The sequence below is a fragment of the Notechis scutatus genome, chromosome 4, assembly GCF_049901735.1.
Source record: "Notechis scutatus isolate UNSWTSFEM ecotype Mainland chromosome 4, rNotScu1.2, whole genome shotgun sequence".
NCBI classification, from domain to species: domain Eukaryota; kingdom Metazoa; phylum Chordata; class Lepidosauria; order Squamata; family Elapidae; genus Notechis; species Notechis scutatus.
The window spans coordinates 102,312,447-102,331,177 of record NC_142012.1 but is presented as its reverse complement, the minus strand read 5'-3'; the positions used below and the strand labels follow the sequence as shown (position 1 = coordinate 102,331,177).

Sequence of the window (18,731 nt, the reverse complement as noted above, 5' to 3'; positions counted from 1 at the left end):
TGGAATTCTTAATGAGTATGTTTTACCATTGTGTTCTATGAAACATTGTTTATTCTGTTTGTATTTTTTTTACATTTTACAAGCAATCTGCCTTCATCTAAATGTCTTTTTTTTCTGTCCATTTTTAAAAATATGCTTCAAAAGCTACTTATTTGAAATGTGTGCTAAGATACAATTTTCTCTAATATAATTATTCTGATGCTATTCAGTGCTGTGCTAATTATATTTGATATTCACTAAGCCATTTCTGGCACACATGCCATAGGTTCGCCACCATGGGTCTAGACTGACTAGAATTCAGCAAATTAACAACAGATAAAACACAGCGTAATAATATTGTTTTTAGGTACCCCATTAATACAATCAATATCTACATGGTTTTACAATATAGCAAAATTTGTCTGCTTTCGTGAAAACTGAATTATACTTGTGATAATAACAGCTGCACAGAGGAAAAAATCAGAATTGTCTGGGTACTTGGTTAAATAAGAGTGATGAGGTAAACCTCACATCCTTATAAAAATGCAGTATATCAAGATATGGACTATGGATTTAATACACCTTCTCCTCAAGAGTCTTACCGCACATGGACTTTTTCCATAAGAATTGCCTTAAGGAGGACATTAAAATATGTTACGGTTAGCATTCTCTGGAGTTTAGGGATAGTTATATAAGCAGATACTTTCCTGGCCTACAAAAAGGAGAAATGTATAGCAGTTTTCCAGATATCCTGTAGAAGATTTTAATATTCTGGATATTAATAATAATATTTTTTCTAAAATTTGGGAGAGAAAAAATCATTTCATACATGTGAGGCCAGTGAGGGAAAATGCCTTAGCAGCTGGATTTCAGCAAAAGCAGAAGGGTCAGAGAAGTTCCTTCCCATCCATTTTCAGGAAGAAAAGCAAGACACGTATGTGTCTTTATATGATGCATGTATGTATCTTATGCATGTACCTTTTTATTTTTCCCTCATACATACATGACTTTATAATAAACCCTGATCACATATTATGCTATGATAATACTAGTGGTTAAATACACAGCATATACCAATATACAGTGACTTATATGAAAATGAACTAGGCATGAAATTAAAGGGAAAGATGCCCATCTATGTAACATAATTCTGACCTGATTTAGTTCTCTTGTTCCAAATAGTTTTGCTCTTTCTGACTTTAATAAAGCTTCATCTTTCATTATCCGCTTTAATTTGAACCACTGTTAATGTGAGTTAGAAATGTCTTAATACAGAAAGCAACCCAAATCTATTGTTCACATCATAGTTAAGAGAGAATAATTTTATTTATTAATATAATTTACATATCACTTCATTGTGATACTTTTTAATTAAAGCAGGTCAAATTGATTTGTATCAGATATTTACTTACTTATTTACTTATATATTAAATGTCTATGCTGCCCATGATATATCGACTCTGAGCTGTATGATATGAGGGGAAGGAAACAATACAAATATTTGTATTCATCTATTAAGCAGTCTGTAGCATCTTGTTTATAAACTGTTGTAGGTTTCTGTTAGTTTTAGTTAAATTCAGCTTGGGTTTTTTTCCTTCCTTCTCTTCTTCTCATGGAGGCTGATGTTATTTTTGCATAAGCTATCATTGTAGAAAGGTGGGATGTCAATTAAATTATAAGGTCACAGGGGATCTTGAACTCTTAAAATTAAATAGTGCTTAGATGTCCTCAATTTTGATTCTCAAGAATAGATTTAAAGGCATTTATGAAGCATACAACTTGCACTATTTTATTGTGTCCTTTGAGACATTTGATTGGGAATTTCATTATGGATATTGGTATCTCACTGTAAACTTCTGATTTTTTTTTTGAACTTTTGATATTTCCATTTAGAGAACCGAAGTTTTGCTCACTGTGACAAGAAGTAATTCAAGAAAAAGAGGAATAGGTTTTAATGTTGGCATCTGTGCATAGCCACCGTTGGCAAACATCCACCTAGATTGGTGGCCAGGAACAATGCAGTTGGAGACTGAAAGCAACATAGGTGGGACACAAGGGAGGGAGCTAATCAGTTGTGCAGGTGGTTCAGGTATCTGCTTTTCACACAGATAATTAATGTGTACAAGTAGCTGCTAATTGCACATTTCAGGAATGATTTATGAGGGAGCAGAGGGGAAAGAAGAACATAATCTAATTTCATTCGGAACCTCTGCCATTGATACAATGGTATCAGCACAGCTGTGAGTTGGGACATGATTAATGAACAGGGAGTAAACACACCAGTATTATAAGGAGTGTTGTTTTCAATGGCATGCATGCCAAAACTGAAAGTGGCTTAGACAGCAAAGGGCCAATTATGTTACACGTTCATTTGCATGTCAGATTCACCACCAGTTGTTAGGTATGGAATAATGGGGAGGGAGGGGATTTATTATTGTCCATCAGGATATTTCTTGGATTGAAATGTCCACTAATTTTGAATGCAAGCTTAGACTATGCACCAATTTTCATAGTGGACAAACTATTCTATGTATAAATATTAAAAATGGCTTACAATATATAATTCCGCTGGTTCTATTTTGGTACCTTCCTGAGATTTCTACAGTCTCCATATGAGTGTAATGTTTTATTCTCTTAACCTGGAGAAAATTGGTTAACTGTCTCAAAGTAGCTGAATAGAAATATTTCCTGGGGGTGCGGTTGTGAACAAAAAATTCAATTTTCACATCTTCTTCCCCTTAACCTTTCCTTTTATTACTAAATAATAAAATGAATGGAAGTTTGTTTTATCAGAAAGTGCAATTTTTCTGACATACTTTACTTTTATACCTTACTTTTAAAAATCTGATCTAATCTTTATTATCACTGAAGTTGTGCATTCTTAAAAACATTTAACAGGGTAATTTTTAATGCTGAGGTTGTTTTTTTTCTCAGCATATTAGAAAACTTTATAGAATTTCCAGCAAACTTCATTATTTCTTTCTATGTTTTGCTTTTAGCTAATATTTTAAAATGCTTTTTTATGTGCCATGAAATAATGAAGTATGGCACTAGCAAAATCTCAAAGTCATATGTTCTCAACTATTTTTATTTTTAAGCAGAACAGAACTTGTATTTATTTTAATGTTATCTTTGTTTTTCTTCCATTAGCTTTTGGAATTTGACAAAGAGCTGTCAGTCTTTAAAGACAAATTATATGAACTGGACATTTCATTTCCTCCCAGGTAAGAAAGAGAGACAGAAATTGTTTATTTCTTAACATCCTGATCCTAAATAGCCTTGAAATATAGTAAACTTAATTCCTGGTCATTATAGGATTTTTGTTACTGGGTCTGTGAAAGGATATGATTCCATCTCAAAATTTCAACATTTTTAAATCAAAACCAGAATGTACTTTTACATATCTATATTTGTAAATGCTATTTCTTATGCAAATATAACTAGGAGTAAGTTGTATGGGATGTTTTGCTGAATATAAATTACAGACGGCCCCTTAATATTCTTATGGTTTTCTTTTCTGGTTTGTTTATTGTACATTTTCGTTGTTTGCTTTTGTCTGCTATCATATTCTTAGAATAGTATGAGAATAGGATTGTTGGTTTACTTGTTTGCTTCTGTGCCTTCGAGTCAGTGTTGATTCCTGACAACTGCCTGGATTAGTCCCTCCAGTGCTATAGTGCACATAAAAATATTGAACATCCATTTCTTGTTATCAAGAGAAAAAAGAAATAATTTCCAAATCACAAGAAACAAGGTTCTATTCTGTTCTGAGTCAATCATGTTCTGCCCTGAGTATAACCTGTCTAATTCAAGGCATCATACTTTAAGACGAATTCATGCAAACTGTTCAATAGAAGGGACTGGAAAAAAGTCCAAATTACATTAATGAAATTTGGAATTAGGAAGAAGACAGCGGAAAGAAATGAAAGCACTCTTGAAGTTTCTGAACGGGATCACAGAAATTGGTCTCTCTTGTTTCAAAATCAAGACTGAAATAATGCTCTTGAATTATTGGAAAAGAAATTCCAGTCTGACATTAAGTGAAACTTCTTAACAGCAAAACCAATTATCAAATTAAACTTGTAGGCTCAACTGTAAGTCTTCATGAAGGAGTGGAACAGCCGCTTGATTGAATAAGGAACTAAACTGATACAAATGGCTGCTTTCATCTTTAGGAACATATAGAAAAGAATAAAAAGAACCTATTTTGTATCCAAGGTTGAAGAGTACATTCTGAAAACTCGTTGTGAATATACAGTTTTTATAGTAATAATATTTCACTTGTAGAGTGGAAGTCACCCATCAAGTCACCAAGTTCTATTATTAAGCTGTTATTTAGCTTTATTTTTCAAGTAGTTTATTTTATCTTCCTTTCTCCCTGTGTTTTTCAGTTGTTATTTTTATTGTTTGAAATGTTAATATTGATCATCTTGAAAATGTAAATTGCTGAGTACTGTACATATAACATTGATAGATAAATAAATGATAGTATAAATAGATGATTAGTATAATTATGTCCCTAAATTCAAAGATAATTTCATAGACAAGTTGTAACACTAAGTATGAATAGCTTAAAATTCATCAGATTAATAGCTTAAACATTTTCTATAATACATAATTTGTATTATCAACTTACTAGTTTCTCTCCTTCCAAATTATACTAATAGTTTTTTCAGGGGAGAAAGAGATTTATGAACTGTTTTTTAAAATGATACATTAAAAGGAACAAGGGATAAAAGCATGAAATACAGATAAGGGATTTAAAAATAATATGCAGGTGATAATTTTCCAATGTAACAAGATTAATTATGAGTGGCTGGACATATTGTATTGCTTTAAAAGACTAAAAGTTACTATTAAACTCAAGCTAAGCATGAATAACAAAACTCATGGTCAGCACAGTATAAGTCACCCAAGTATAAAATATGAAAAATTCAATCCATATTACCAATAGTGTATTCTGATTTAGATATCAAATAAAATTGATGTATAGAATGTATACATCAATCTCAGTTTTTAACATTGTGCAAATCTAATTTTCAGTTTAAAAACTGAAGTCCGTTGGATTTACTTTTACGATACGAAGTTATCGTAGACACTGAAACATTCCCACAAATCAGTTAGTTGTTTTTCCATTGAGAAAATCAAATGGCCTCAAGTTAATAAAATAGTTCTCAAGACTGCTTGAGTTCCTTATAACAACTATTCTTTCGGAAATCAATTTATTAAAGCAATGCAAGGCATGAATTGGATTTTTCAGACATCTCCATTTATGTTTTTAAATGATTCTTTATGCAAAAGTTGTGCATTTGTGAGAGAGAAAGAGAGAGAGAGAGATTCTAAACAGAATCCAAAGGATAATAAAGTATGTGCTCACAATAATATAGTTATTAACATTCATAAGGAGTGATACTGGATAGTTTATATGGTTGCATCTGCTATGTGCCCGACACATAGGTGCTAATAATCCACAATCTCCATTCATATATTCACCTGAAAAGATCACCATTGCCTTGTAAAAAGTAGTGGTAACAAGAATTTTCCGATCTGATATTTGTGCTTTGATCAGAAATCCTACTTTTTCTCTGGGAATTTTAATTTTAGGCAAAATCACATCAGCATCAGTTTAGTACTAATCTATTTTTGCTATTAACAAGGATCTTTGTTGTAGTATCTGAATTTCATGGAGTGTGCAAAGCTTAATTTTTAACCACTGAAATTGGTGGTGAAATGCTCTTGGTTGTTAAGCCCATTTAACTTTTTAGATTTTGCATTTTAAAATAAATATTCTATATACCTATGGTATGTTTGATATTGGCATTTTCTCCATGCTCCCTAATCTGCTGTCCTTCAGGAGAGCCTTTTAAGACTGAGGGTAATATGTGAACTTGCAAGTATAATCTGAGTTTTTAAATATTACTTTTGTTTATTCTCTAGGTGGTTCTATATTGTTATACTGTGTTTATAGGCCTCCCTGTTATGGAATGAAGCAACTCGGTGTGGCCAGCGCAGCACAACCAGTTCACTGCCTCCAGTTCACCAGTGCCAAATTGCCTCTGCCAACTCACCATTGCCAAATCATTGCAACTCAGTGATTAACACATTACAACTCAACATGCTCAATTCACCAAAGGGACAACTCACAGCCAGAGCAGATTTGGGTGGTGAATGAGCAAGCAGATGGGCAGAGCGCGGAGCAGTGTTGGCTGGGGCCTGGGAGTTTCCCATTTTCACATACCCCAACTGTCACCAATCTCAGAGTTTGGGCCATTTTGGAGTGGCAGCAGTGGTGGAACAGGCAGCGGAGGCCATGACACACTCATTTTCACACTAGGACTGAAAATGAAACACACTCAGCCTCCGCTACGTCCTCGCCCACGGCTGCTGTTAAACCACTGGAACTCTGAACAATCTGGAGCTCAGGACAGTGGTGAAAGGAGTTGTGAAAATGGGAAGCCTCCAGCTGCTGCACTGTGTCTACTTGCTCGGCCAGCTGGCTCTCCCATTGTTAGGACCCCCCCCCCCCCCCCGGCTGCTGCCACCGCTCTGCAGTCTGCTTGCTCACTTGCTTGCCCGGCTTTCCCTGCAACTGCCTATGGTGAGTTGTCCTCACAGTCAATTTGTTGTGCCCCACAGCAAATTGGTTGTATTGGTGGTGGTGAGTTGGCTGAGATGAGCTGACATTGGCAAGCTGGCGGTGGTGAACTGGCCGTACAAAGTTGTCCTAGACCTTCCTGTTAACCCACTTGATAGATCAGGACAGAGAATCGATTCCCCAGCAAAGCCAAATACTTTTATTTAGATTGGTAATGTTGTATTGTACTTCTTCCTCTTTATACTCCAGTGAATTTGGAGGACATTTGCCTGAACTGCTTCCTAAAGTTATCTCACTCTTAAAAAATGCTTCAGCCTCCATTGTTTAATCTGTATATCTGCATATCTTTTTCAAGGTCATCTTTTCTCCCTACATTCCCTGAGTGGCAATGGGAAGATTAGGCAGTCTTTGAAATCCAATTTAAATAGATATCTAAACAAATAAATGAATATTTAATAGTAGAAACAAAGAATTACAAGGTGACATGACTGGAAAAGAGCATTGCCAATCTGCCTTTCTGTGTCTTGATTGTTACTTGACACATTTAGTACTAGTATATTCTGCTCTTTTGGCAATACATAAAAATTGTTATATTATCTGGAACTACTGATTTTATCTTTATAAATATTAGCTGACTACATATATCATAGTATGTTATAATATATACTGTACAATATATGTGGCATGTAACAGATTCACACTATTATCTGGATTATGAATTACAGAGCCTGATTTATAAGAAATTAATGAGTGGATAACCTGTCTTCTGGTATGATGTTATGCAGAATAATTTGGGTTCTTGTAAATCCAAATGCTATCCAAATACCAGACACACAATATTTTAAAAAAAAAAGACAAATAAGGTCATAGGAAATTTGCCTTTAAAATGATTTAGTTATGCTTAGTTGAAATGAGTCAGTTATATTTTAATGCATTGTGACAATAATCATTTATATGTTAATACGTTACAATCACTTTTTATTTTGTGAAGTAAGTGGGTTAAAGAAAGGATGAATGGGGTTTTCTATAGGAAATGGATTTGTCTTGCATGTTACACAAAGACATTTTCCATATGCAAAAATTAACTTATGAAAAATCAAAAGTCCCAAATTGTAAACAAACACTAACACATTGTCTATATTAAAAAATAATACTAAACCAAGGTTTTAAAATTCTGATATGTTGAATAAGTGAAAATGACCTGTTTTGCACAAATTGTATTGGCTATGTTGTATACCTCATGATAAACCAAAAATAATCTACATAAGAAACACACACACAGAGAGAGAATGCAAAATAACAAAACGGTCAATGCCAGAAGACCTTGTCAGATAGTTTCCCAAGATCTTGCTTTCTGTAACTGCAAGATTGCTGTTCTAGCAGGATTTATGATTTCCTAACATGTATGTGTGAAAGTGAAAGGAGTTTGGGTGACTGGGAGAGAATATCTCCACTAAAATCTCATCAGTTTGCCTTTCTGTGAAATCGGAATTTTGGGAATACTCAAAATTTCAAGTGTTCTTCTTAAGCTCAGGTACATTATAAGTTCACCAATATAGCAATGCATCACAATTTAAGTTAATACATGAGTGATATGAAGTATATATGATATATATCCTATCACTCGTATATACTGTAGAAGGTTGACAAAAATGAGACTGAAAATGAAATAATTCCAGGTTTCTATTGTGATTCATTCAAACAAACCTGTAGAGTTTGTTTATTTGTTTCCGACTAGTTTGAAAATGGCAATTTAGTTCTAGACAGTCTCTTTCTTAAGATGGAGGAAGAAAGAAAGTATAGTTGAAATAGTTGAAAGTTTTTAATAACATTTTCAAAAGAATTGAAAATTGTTTCATCTAACAAATCTGTCATAAGCATCATGCAGCCAAGTACCTTTGAAGATCCATGGAATATAAAATGAAAGATAAATCCTTCAAAATGTTCAAATATGCCTGGATTGCAGTGTATGTCTTTACCTGCATTTAAACCAGCATTTCTCAACTCAGCCCCTTTAAGATTTGTGGATTTACAGCATGTGTTGAAGTCAAAGACCTTAAAGTTGTTGAAGGTTAAGAAATGTTGATTTAAAATGTTCAAATTTCTGAATAATATATTGCTGACTATGTATTAAATACCCTCAATTACATAGATTATTTCCCAAAAGTAGCTCAGTGAACAAAATGAACAGAGCAAAGTGGAACAGAAGTCCCAGAAATGGATCACTCTTGGGGTTTAGAATGCCTGCCTTCATAAAGTGATTATATTACCCCAGAATTAATCCTGTGACAAATATAAGGATGCATTTTAAAATTATGTTGTTTAAATGCTTTGGGTTTGTGGTAATTCTCCACCCAGAAGTTTGTATTATTGTTTTTGAAAAGAATTGCTGTATGGTTCAGTTATTTTCCAAAATTACCTTTGTTATCATAGCAAATATGATAAAAACTGCTTTCTTATCATATTCTGAAATTACTTTTTTTCCTATGATGATTATGAAGTATAAAAAAGAATTTTAAGCGTTTAATGTCTGCTATCAAGGAACCCTCTTTTCATATTAATGATGATAATCTTCTATTTCACTTAATAAAGTAATTTGGAAACTACGTGTAATTTGTAGCTGTCTTGTCGACAGTTCTTAAGGCAGTATAAGGCAATACAGTAATTAACATATGTAGTGAGCCCTAAACTAATGGTCATTAGCATCCAATGTTGTGTCCAGGAAAAAAAAAACAATTTTCCAATATACTATTCCAAATGTCATATACTTGTTTATTTCTCTTTTTGATTGTAAAACATAACAGTAATAGATATGCAATGATTTATTTTTAGATGTAACAACTATTTGATTATCCTAGGACATTGGTTCATATATATGAATAACAATTCACAACCAATTACTTGTACATCAATCTATGTGAACTTCAGATTCTTCCAAAAATTGAAGCAGAAATTAGCAGCATTTTCATAAATATCACTAAGAATAATTCTAATGCATATTTTTAGAAATGGTTTTAAATATTAGTCAATGTATTTACAGTTTAAAATGATGTATTTTAAAATTCCAGTTGTTCCAGTCAGGTTTAGAATAAACATTTGTAAGAAATAATTTAAACTCACTTATACAAAATCCTTTATTGTTCATAAGTTGTTCCCCAAATTATTATTCTGGCGTTTCCCAACTGACATCCATCACCACATGAATTTGTAACTTTTAATACAATTGTTCAAATCCTAGTGTTCCATATGAAAGAAAAGAGAAATGCATAGCTAAATAAACATCATGTAAAAAGTGCTATTTCCATTATCTAAAAAAAGAGTCAGTTACCACACCCTTTGCATCTGCCATCATCCCATTTGTAGTTTTCAGGGATGGGATTAAACTTTTTTTTTACCTTTATTGAGTTTTTTCACAGCTAGTTATGTTAACGAAGAAAATAAACCAGGAGCGTCAAACCAGTGGACCACGGACTGGATGCATCACGCATAGGCCATGCCCACCATGTGAAGGGAAAAAACATGGCAAAATGTCAGATGCTGCGAGTTTAACACTCATGAAATAAAGAATTAGAAATAACCTCATAAATTAACAAAACCACTTGGTCCATTTTTGTTTACGTTTGGGAAGTTTGAGACAATTTTGTCATTTTCTGTCTCAGCTTTGTCCCATTTTATCACTAAAACAACCCTTCCCAAAATGCAAAGACAGAGAGAGACAGAATCCCTCTCAGCTCTACCCACTCAAGTGATGTCATGATTCACTAGTCATGGCCCCAAGACTCCCAGAGATGGCACTAATGCAACAGGTGGCCTTAAAATAAAGAAAGGTGTCTGCAGTGACTTAGACAAGTGGTCTTATTTGTAGGAAACTCTCTGGCTTCATTGCACAAGTGGGATATAATGGTTTATATTAATCTAGAATAAAGCAATAATGAACATCATTGTAGGTAGTCTTCAACTTAGGACCACAATTGAACCTAAAATTTCTGTTACTAAGCAAAAAGTTGTTAAGTGACTTTTGACTGATTTTATGACCCTTCTTGCCACAATTGTTAAGTGAATCTGGCTTCCCCATTGACTTTGCCTGTCAGAAGCTAGCAAAAGGTATCATAAATATTAGTCAGGTTCCAAGGGTTTGATCACATGACCAGGGGGATGCTGCAAGCATCATGACTAAATGATCTATTTTTAAGTTGAGTACTACCTGCAATTAAAATATATCTTAGCTTATTTTATATGACCTAATAGTGAACATTTTCAAAAGTTCAGTGCTAAAACAGTTTATCTATATGGGTGTTCACGGAAGAACAAGTGACTTACGGTGCATTATTGACATCATCGTGTATATGACATGAATTATACAAATGACATGATTTGACTCCTATTTTGTGCAATGAAGTCATAATTTCTGTACATAATTTTTGTGCAATGAAGTCATAATTTCTGAACATGCAGTAATTTATGACAGCTGGAAAATAAACAATGAAGCTTCAGCTAAATATAGTATAGTCTTGACTAAAGAGTAACATTATGGTTAATCGCTTCAGAGCAGAGATAAGATATCTAATTAATGTCAAGTTATGTCCCCATTTTTCCAAAGGTATAAATCATAATTATTGATTATTTACGAAGAGCTTTCTGCTTTTATACCAGTATGCATAAAAGAAGAGGAAAATGATTGTTCAACTTTTTCCCATATGTGAACTGAGAACTTCTCTCTTCTGCTGAAAGTTGGTGCTCAACTAACAATGTGCTTGCCGAGCATACCTTGATTTCATTATATTTGCATTTTTGCCAGCCAGTCAATTGGCATAGTCTACTTGTGGCTTGTTGGAGTCAGAACCAATTTGCCTGACACCTGAGAAGTCCTGTTTTTCAGGAATCTTGTCTGCAGCAAAATTCAAGCCTTTTTTGTTTCTAATGTATTCTTATTTTGTACTATGCTAGTTATAACACACTGTCATTCTTTTGAGCACTGTAGGTTCTATCAGCTGCCTGATACCTTGACATTTGGCAAACAGGAAGCTCAGGGTGAGCTAGAAATGGGTATTTGGTAGACTATAATCACTATGGAAAGGCAGTAGGTGTGAAAAACAAAATAAGGACATTGTGGTTAGCCACGATACAGGTGGGCAATTGTTAACGTTATCACCTCTCTCCATTAATTATAATTATTCTTGTAGCTGTTGTATGGAGGAGATAGGAGCTGACTTACCAGGGGTTCACACCCACCTACAAGGTTTGCTTTAAGATAAGTGTGCATGCACAGTAATCTCATGTATTAATCATTCTCTTAAAGTGACCTGTTCTTGTTTGTCATTGCATTAGGCTGTCATGTAATTTACTGCTTGGACATATGTTCATGTCTTAGATATCTTCTCTCCTCTGTAATTTTTTCCCTCTCTCTTTCAACAGACCCCTTCTGAGCTGACAGTTTCTTTGCCCTGACACTTAGAAGAAAAAAATAATAGGTCAAATCTCATCCATGCTAGGGATTTTCTTCTCACATTTGATTTCTTTGGTTTTTTTCTAACCTATACATACTTTTGAATTGTTAGACATTCTCTCACAATCTTACTTCTATAACATATTTTCATTTTATTCAACTAAACACAGGGCATCTGAAGAAGAATCCAAAAAAGTCTAGATAGCTGCTGCAACTATATACCTGCTGTGTTCACATGGTTGCAGCTGCCATCTTAACTTTTTCTGATTTTTCCTCCAGATGTCTCTAATTACAGAATATCACAGTTCTTTTTGCTGTGTGTCATGTTGAACAGCATCATGCAAGGTTACAGCAATTTGTTCTTTCCTTCTTAGAAGGCACTCCTTTTGTTACTTTAGTTTTCCACTGCTTCCATTACAACCCTTGGTAGCTAAGAAATACCAATTAGTTAAGTTTAATTTTAAATGTTATAAAACTGATTCCCATCTGTGTCAGGATCTGAGTTATCAAGATTTATCCTGTATCTTGAACTACAGGTAGTCTTCAACTTACAACAAGAATTAAGCCCAAAATTGCCATTACTAAAGACAGTTGCTAAGTAAGTTTTGTCTCATTTTTACAACCTTTCTTCCCAGGTTGTTAAGTGAATCATAGCAGTTAATAAGTTAGTAAAGCGGTTGTTCAATGAATCTGGCTTCCCCATTGACTTTGCTTGTCAGAAGGTTGGAAAAGGTGATCACATGATTCCAAGATACTGCAATCGTCATAAATATCATTAATTTCCATGCATCTGAATTTTAATCATGTGACCATGGTGGTCATAAGTCACTTTTTTCCAATGTCGTCATAACTTTGAATGGTGACTAAACAAGTGGTTGTAGGTTGAGGACTATCTGTAATCAGCTCTTCCCATAAGAAAGTAGAGATGGAAAAAATGAATATTACAAATTGTCCAGTGTTTGTTTTGTCGATTGGCTGTGTTGATTTTTACAACAATATTAGATTAGAAAACTGTTTATTTCTTCTATAAGAGGTAGTATTGTACTGGTGTATCTAATGATATCTTAATTACTTGTCTTACCATATACTGTATATTCAAATATAAGCCAGGAATTTTAGTGCCAAAATACACCCGAAAACTCAGAGTTGGCTTGTCCATAGATGGGCTTACCCATGAGTAATTGAATTGTAAATCTTGGAATACAGTTACTGGAACTATACTATTTGTATAGATCAGATTGGATACTATTTGGATACTGTTGAATACAGAATCTTATTTTCTAAATATAATATAGTCAGCATTTTTTGCCTTTTCTACAATAGCCATTGCAACTAAATTGACTCAGGAAAATATATGATATGTCATTGTATTGCATTAACACTCCCAAAATTCTATGCTTTAGTGATAGATATATTTTTCAATCTGTTGAAGGATATTTTATTTTGGAGCAAATAACTTGTTACCTGATAATGAAAATAAAACTAGTTTTGGCCTGTTAGGCAAATAGAAACATTATCATTTCACTCATGATGCTAAAGCAGCTAACTATGTAAGGGACAGCTGGATTGGGGTTATTGCAACATAGTAGAAGTCAAATAACTTGTAATGGTAGAAAAATATTTATTGTATCACCTATGCCACTTCAGTCAAATTGAAATTCCAGGTCTATATAGATCTACTCAAAAGAATTACTTTCAATGTCTGTGAGAGAGTTTATTGAAATACAGTATACAGTCGTAAACCAAACTGGAAAGATTCATATCTTTTCTCTGTTTTTGCATTAAGTACTATATTAAACTTTGACTGTGTTTACCCTCATTTCCCTTTGCTACTGAATTGTGTGGTTTATATATGCACACACCTCTTTTTTACGACCTTTGACTTTGTTAGTTTAGTCACCATGGTGATCTGTATTATGCAAGCAGCAGCTGTTTAAGACGTTGTACCTTAACTTCCATGTTTGCAAGCCATGTTTACCCTCCTGATTTTGACTAAATGAGATACACATCTTGGCCCGTTGGCTAACAGAGCATTAGAAAGGGCTATTATGGTTTCTAAATGCAAACTAACCAATTGAATTCTACTAGCTTGGTATCCTGTAGGTCAGGGGTGTCAAACTCATGTCGTCAAGGAGTCATGTGACATATTGGGACTTTTTCCCCTTTGCTAAACTGGGTGTGGGTGTGTCCAGCCATGTGACACATCCAGTCTGTGGGCTGGGAGTTTGACAACTCTGCTTATAGGTGAATCTCAACTATCAGGTGCATTGAATAGACAAATATATGGATTGTGTGTCTTTTCCTATGGAGGATATTTTTATACTCCAGCTGTTTGGAATTGCTTGCCCAGACATCTGGATGGAGTTTTCTCGGTGTTCAGAAAGGTCTATCTGTAATAACCATCATTTGGACTCAGGGTACCAGGGTGGATTATTGATGGGTTTATAATATTTATCAGGTACCTATATTTGGCTTATGGATATTTTTATTTTGATGCTTTAAAGCACCAGGAATTTTATGAAGTATAGTGTGTATATATCTTAGAACAGGGGTGGCAAACTCAATTTCATTGACAGCCGCATCAGGGTTTTGTTTGACCTCAGGGGGATGGGTGGGCATGGCCGTTCAACATCACTTGTGTCGAGGGTGCCTGTGGCAGCCCGAGCGCTCTCCCAGCAAAAACTGAGCTTGTAAGGGCTGCACACAGCCCTCCTGAGCTCTGTTTTCACTGGCAGAGAAAGGGTTGCAGGAGGCCATTGCAGCCTGGCCCTCCTGAGGTCTGTTTTGGCTGGCAGAGGCACTGTGGGCCGGTCCTTCATTGTTTCCAGGGCAACAGCCCTGCTGGCCCGTGGACCAAATCTGGCCCATAGACCTTAAGTTTGACACCCCTGTCTTAGAACTTATCTATTTATTCCATGGATAATATTTAATAGACCTCTATTACAATTACTTTTCTATGCTTTTTCTTACATGGATTTTTAATACTTCCTTCTTGAGATGTTCAGAATATGTATTCTTAAGTATGCAGGCTACCCTAACAGCTGTCAAAAATTAGAGATACATAATTTTGTGCTCTGACCTAAATGTGGCTGTTGAGGATCCTCAAAACATTTTAATATTTTTTAAAAGGCTGCTTTTCAGTATTTTTAACCAATAGTGGAATAGTTTAAATAGTGATTAATCTCTGTCAGGAGAATCTTCCCTAGTGAGAAATGATTTCTGCCTCATAAAAATCAACTCAGAAATTTGGGTGTTATCGCTGTGAATTGACAAGATATAGCTAAAACAAAAACATAGGAGAAAAGAGAGGCATTTTAAATTCATAACTTAACTTTTTTTAAAATATGTTTTGTTTAAGTGTCCTGGAAGTTCAATGCTATCATTGATGTGTATATGCAAGCAAGAAAAGCAAGAGAGCAGCTAAGAGATTGTAAATTATTCAGGTCTTGCAGTGTTACCTTATTTATATCTATAGGAAGAAAGAATGACACTGGATAACCTTGCAGAGTAGTCCAGTGTCTTTTTTTTTTCAAGGTAGTCAAATAATGAAAAATCAAAGCTGATTTGACTAAGAAAAAAAAGCTAAAGATACCCTTGAGAAAAGTTCAATCCCTCAATGACCTGTAGGTGCATCTTTGATCTGTCCTTTGCAGCAGAAAATAGCCACTCTAAACAGGGCTGTGGTGTAATTCTCAGAGAAGGCAACAATGGTGGAAAAAATAATGTTTTGCCAGCTTTATCTCCATGATGTAGAACCAAATACGGGCTCTTCATTTGGATTCATTCTTTGTCTTCCTTTGGTGGCATTCCAGTTGTTGTTTCTAATGTTTCATGTTCTGAAGGTACACCCTGGGATCAGTACACCGAGACAGACTACATAAAAACAATCCAGACCAAGGCCTTGGTAATCCTCCTATTCCAGGTTGTAACCAAGACCTTGGTTGGGCTTTCCATCCGGTCCTTGGGAAATACCTTTAAGCTCTCTTTGGAAACCCGACAGGATACATTGGTCACCTGAGACTGACCAACTGAACAGGACCCAACTTCCCATAGCACCAGTAAACAAGAGAACAAGCAGATAGTAATCTGTCTTCAGCAATGGTAATACCTTCCAAAATCAGATCACATCACAGCTGCCCTGAGATACACCATTCATCTAAAATTCAGTCCCCAGTGGGCAGAGGCCCTCTATTATTTGGGACAGGTCCATGGTTGCTACAGAAGTCATGATCCTGTTCAACTGATAACATTCATTCTATTTGTTATATCTATTGTCAATAATTCTGCATATGGCCATTGTAACTAGAAGACCTTAGGATGCATTAATACCAATTTTACAAACTATATGAACATTAAAAGAAACTTCAGAATACCAGTTTGCAGACTTTATATTAATTTATTCACAGTTCTTGGCAGACCTATGAACTATACTTGGAGCATAATACTAGCAAGCTCAGAAAGTCAGTGCTATGAAAAGGATGAGCAATATCAAATATGATGGATTTGAATAATTTCTCGTAAAAGAATAGTCTTGTTATGTCAGGTTCATGCACAACTTAAAAGCAGAACTATATTAATAGGCTCTCTGCAAAAGTCAAGCCTTAAATTGCAGACAAAGAGCTTCTGCTAGCAAGAATATTACATCATCAAAGCCTCCCACGAAGATTCAGAAAATAAGCTGTACTTCTGTATGGCAGTGAAGCAGCAAATTGAATTCTCATAATATGTTTTGAAAATGAGCCTTGTTAGGTTTGATGAGGTGGAAAAGGTATTGAGTTCACTGGTTTGTTCCAATACGTTCAGTATACTTTAGTTGGCTGTTTGCCACAACTAATCTTTTTAATGGCAGTGTAGCTTGTAAACCCATTTGGTAGAGAGCTATGCATCTCAGTTTTAGAATATCACACCAAGTAGGGTGGTAAATAAGTTTCTGTTCAAGCATGAAAGCATTTGCTGTTTCAATCCCACAAATCTTTTTTTAAAACGTTCACCTTGAAAGCCTTGATTTCTTTTCGAATCTAGCAACAACTAGAATACTTTTCCACATGTATTTAATCCTTATACTTTTATTGTTCTGTTTTTCAAAAATGTGCCTGTCCTGATTATCCTTAGTTTTCATATAAATTTGCTATGTAAACACTTGCTAATATAAATAAGCATTCCTTAGTGTAAACCCTGATTTAATTTTTATTTATTTGAAATATTTAATTGTTTTATTTAAAAATTTAAATCCTTCTAAGGAGTTATAATTAAAATTGTGACACTTTAAATAAAGCAATTCCATTATAAAACCTAATAACAGCAGAGTTTAAAATATAACAGCATATAACTCAGCTTGAAACCATTCACAAATACATTTTTTCTTTCTGTGGTTAATTGAAGATAGTGTAAACTTGAATTACCCTAAGGATAACTGGTCCTCTGGATGAAACCCACTACATTTTTACCTGATAAGCAATGCCATGCATTTTTTTTCCTATTGCATCTCATTCAGCCTGTTGAAAGAGATCTTACTGCAACAGTTATTTTAAAATAGAAGAAACATTCAGTAATATTCTCAGGGGCAGAATGTGATGTTCTTGCACAATCTTATTGACAAGATGATCAACAGATGTTTGTAACTGTCTAGTCTTCCTCTGTACATCCATTTTTCCAGTAGTCTACACTTCCGTTAAATGCCAGGAAAAGTCATTATGAGGGACTACCTCGCAATACCCTTTTCAAAATTAGGTGGCATCGACACCATGGAGGTTCCAGCATTATGGAAAGAGGAACGAGGGAAAACAACACCAATGATAACACCCACAGCCATTTCCAACAGTGAAGTTCAGAACAATCACCAAAAGAAATTCAAAGGTGATTTGTCAAGAATCCTGAAAACTGGAGAAATTGACAGAGAAGAATGTAGATTCCAGTTTTTAGTTCCTTATCTCAATAACAATCCCACTTTATCATAGGGTTTCATTTAGAGAAATACCAGGAGCATAGCAGCAAAATACACCCCCCCCCTCTTTGCTAATAACTTACTGAAACAGCTTCTCAAGCAGCAAAGGAGGCATCTGGTTTCTTAATACACTTTTTATATAATATCTACTTTGACCTCGGGAACAATATATAGTTATCGCCTGAAGGCAAAACTCTTGCCATCCAATGTCATCAAGGAAAATGTGTATTATGGTTACATTAACTATTATTATGTAGATAATTGTCCATATTAAACTAGAGCTTTGTCTGTATTTCTAATGGTTGGAGTTTATAGGGATGGGGCAATATGGTACCTACCAGAATCTTAATATTTAATAATGAAATCAGATTTTGGCATGCTGCAGCTCGGGCGCTGCTTTGACTCTTTTTTAAATAGCTGAAGGCCTGCTTTAGCCCCGCCCAGTAGCCAAACTGAGCATGCCTTGTCAGCACGGGAACTGTATCAAAAGTAAGCCACGCAACCCAATACTCAGCTTTTACCTTCAACCACAACCCTACCTCAACCGATCCACCATCACCCAAGACTAGGCACGCACGCCCCCAACTACCTCAATTCCAACTACTGCCGGCCTTAAATGCAAACTACTCAATGCAAGAAGCCTCGTGAATAAAATACCTGAATTTCTCATCCTCCTAAATATGGCTAACTTTGACATTATATTTGTCTGTGAAACATGGCTCAATGCATCTCTCTCCCGACTCCATTACCACAGTAAGAGACTATCA

The 18,731-nt window shown here is 34.8% G+C and overlaps 1 protein-coding gene across 8 annotated transcripts in view; it reads left to right on the top strand.

Annotated features, from left to right (window-relative positions):
* INPP5A (inositol polyphosphate-5-phosphatase A) overlaps positions 1 to 18,731 on the top strand; it is a 255,053-nt gene that overhangs the window by 221,645 nt on the left and 14,677 nt on the right. For all 8 annotated transcript variants that reach the window (XM_087964256.1, XM_026670710.2, XM_087964259.1 and 5 more), the window contains one exon: positions 3,130 to 3,203. In XM_087964256.1, the coding sequence (XP_087820382.1) occupies positions 3,130 to 3,203 (74 nt within the window). The remainder of the gene's footprint in view (positions 1 to 3,129; positions 3,204 to 18,731) is intronic.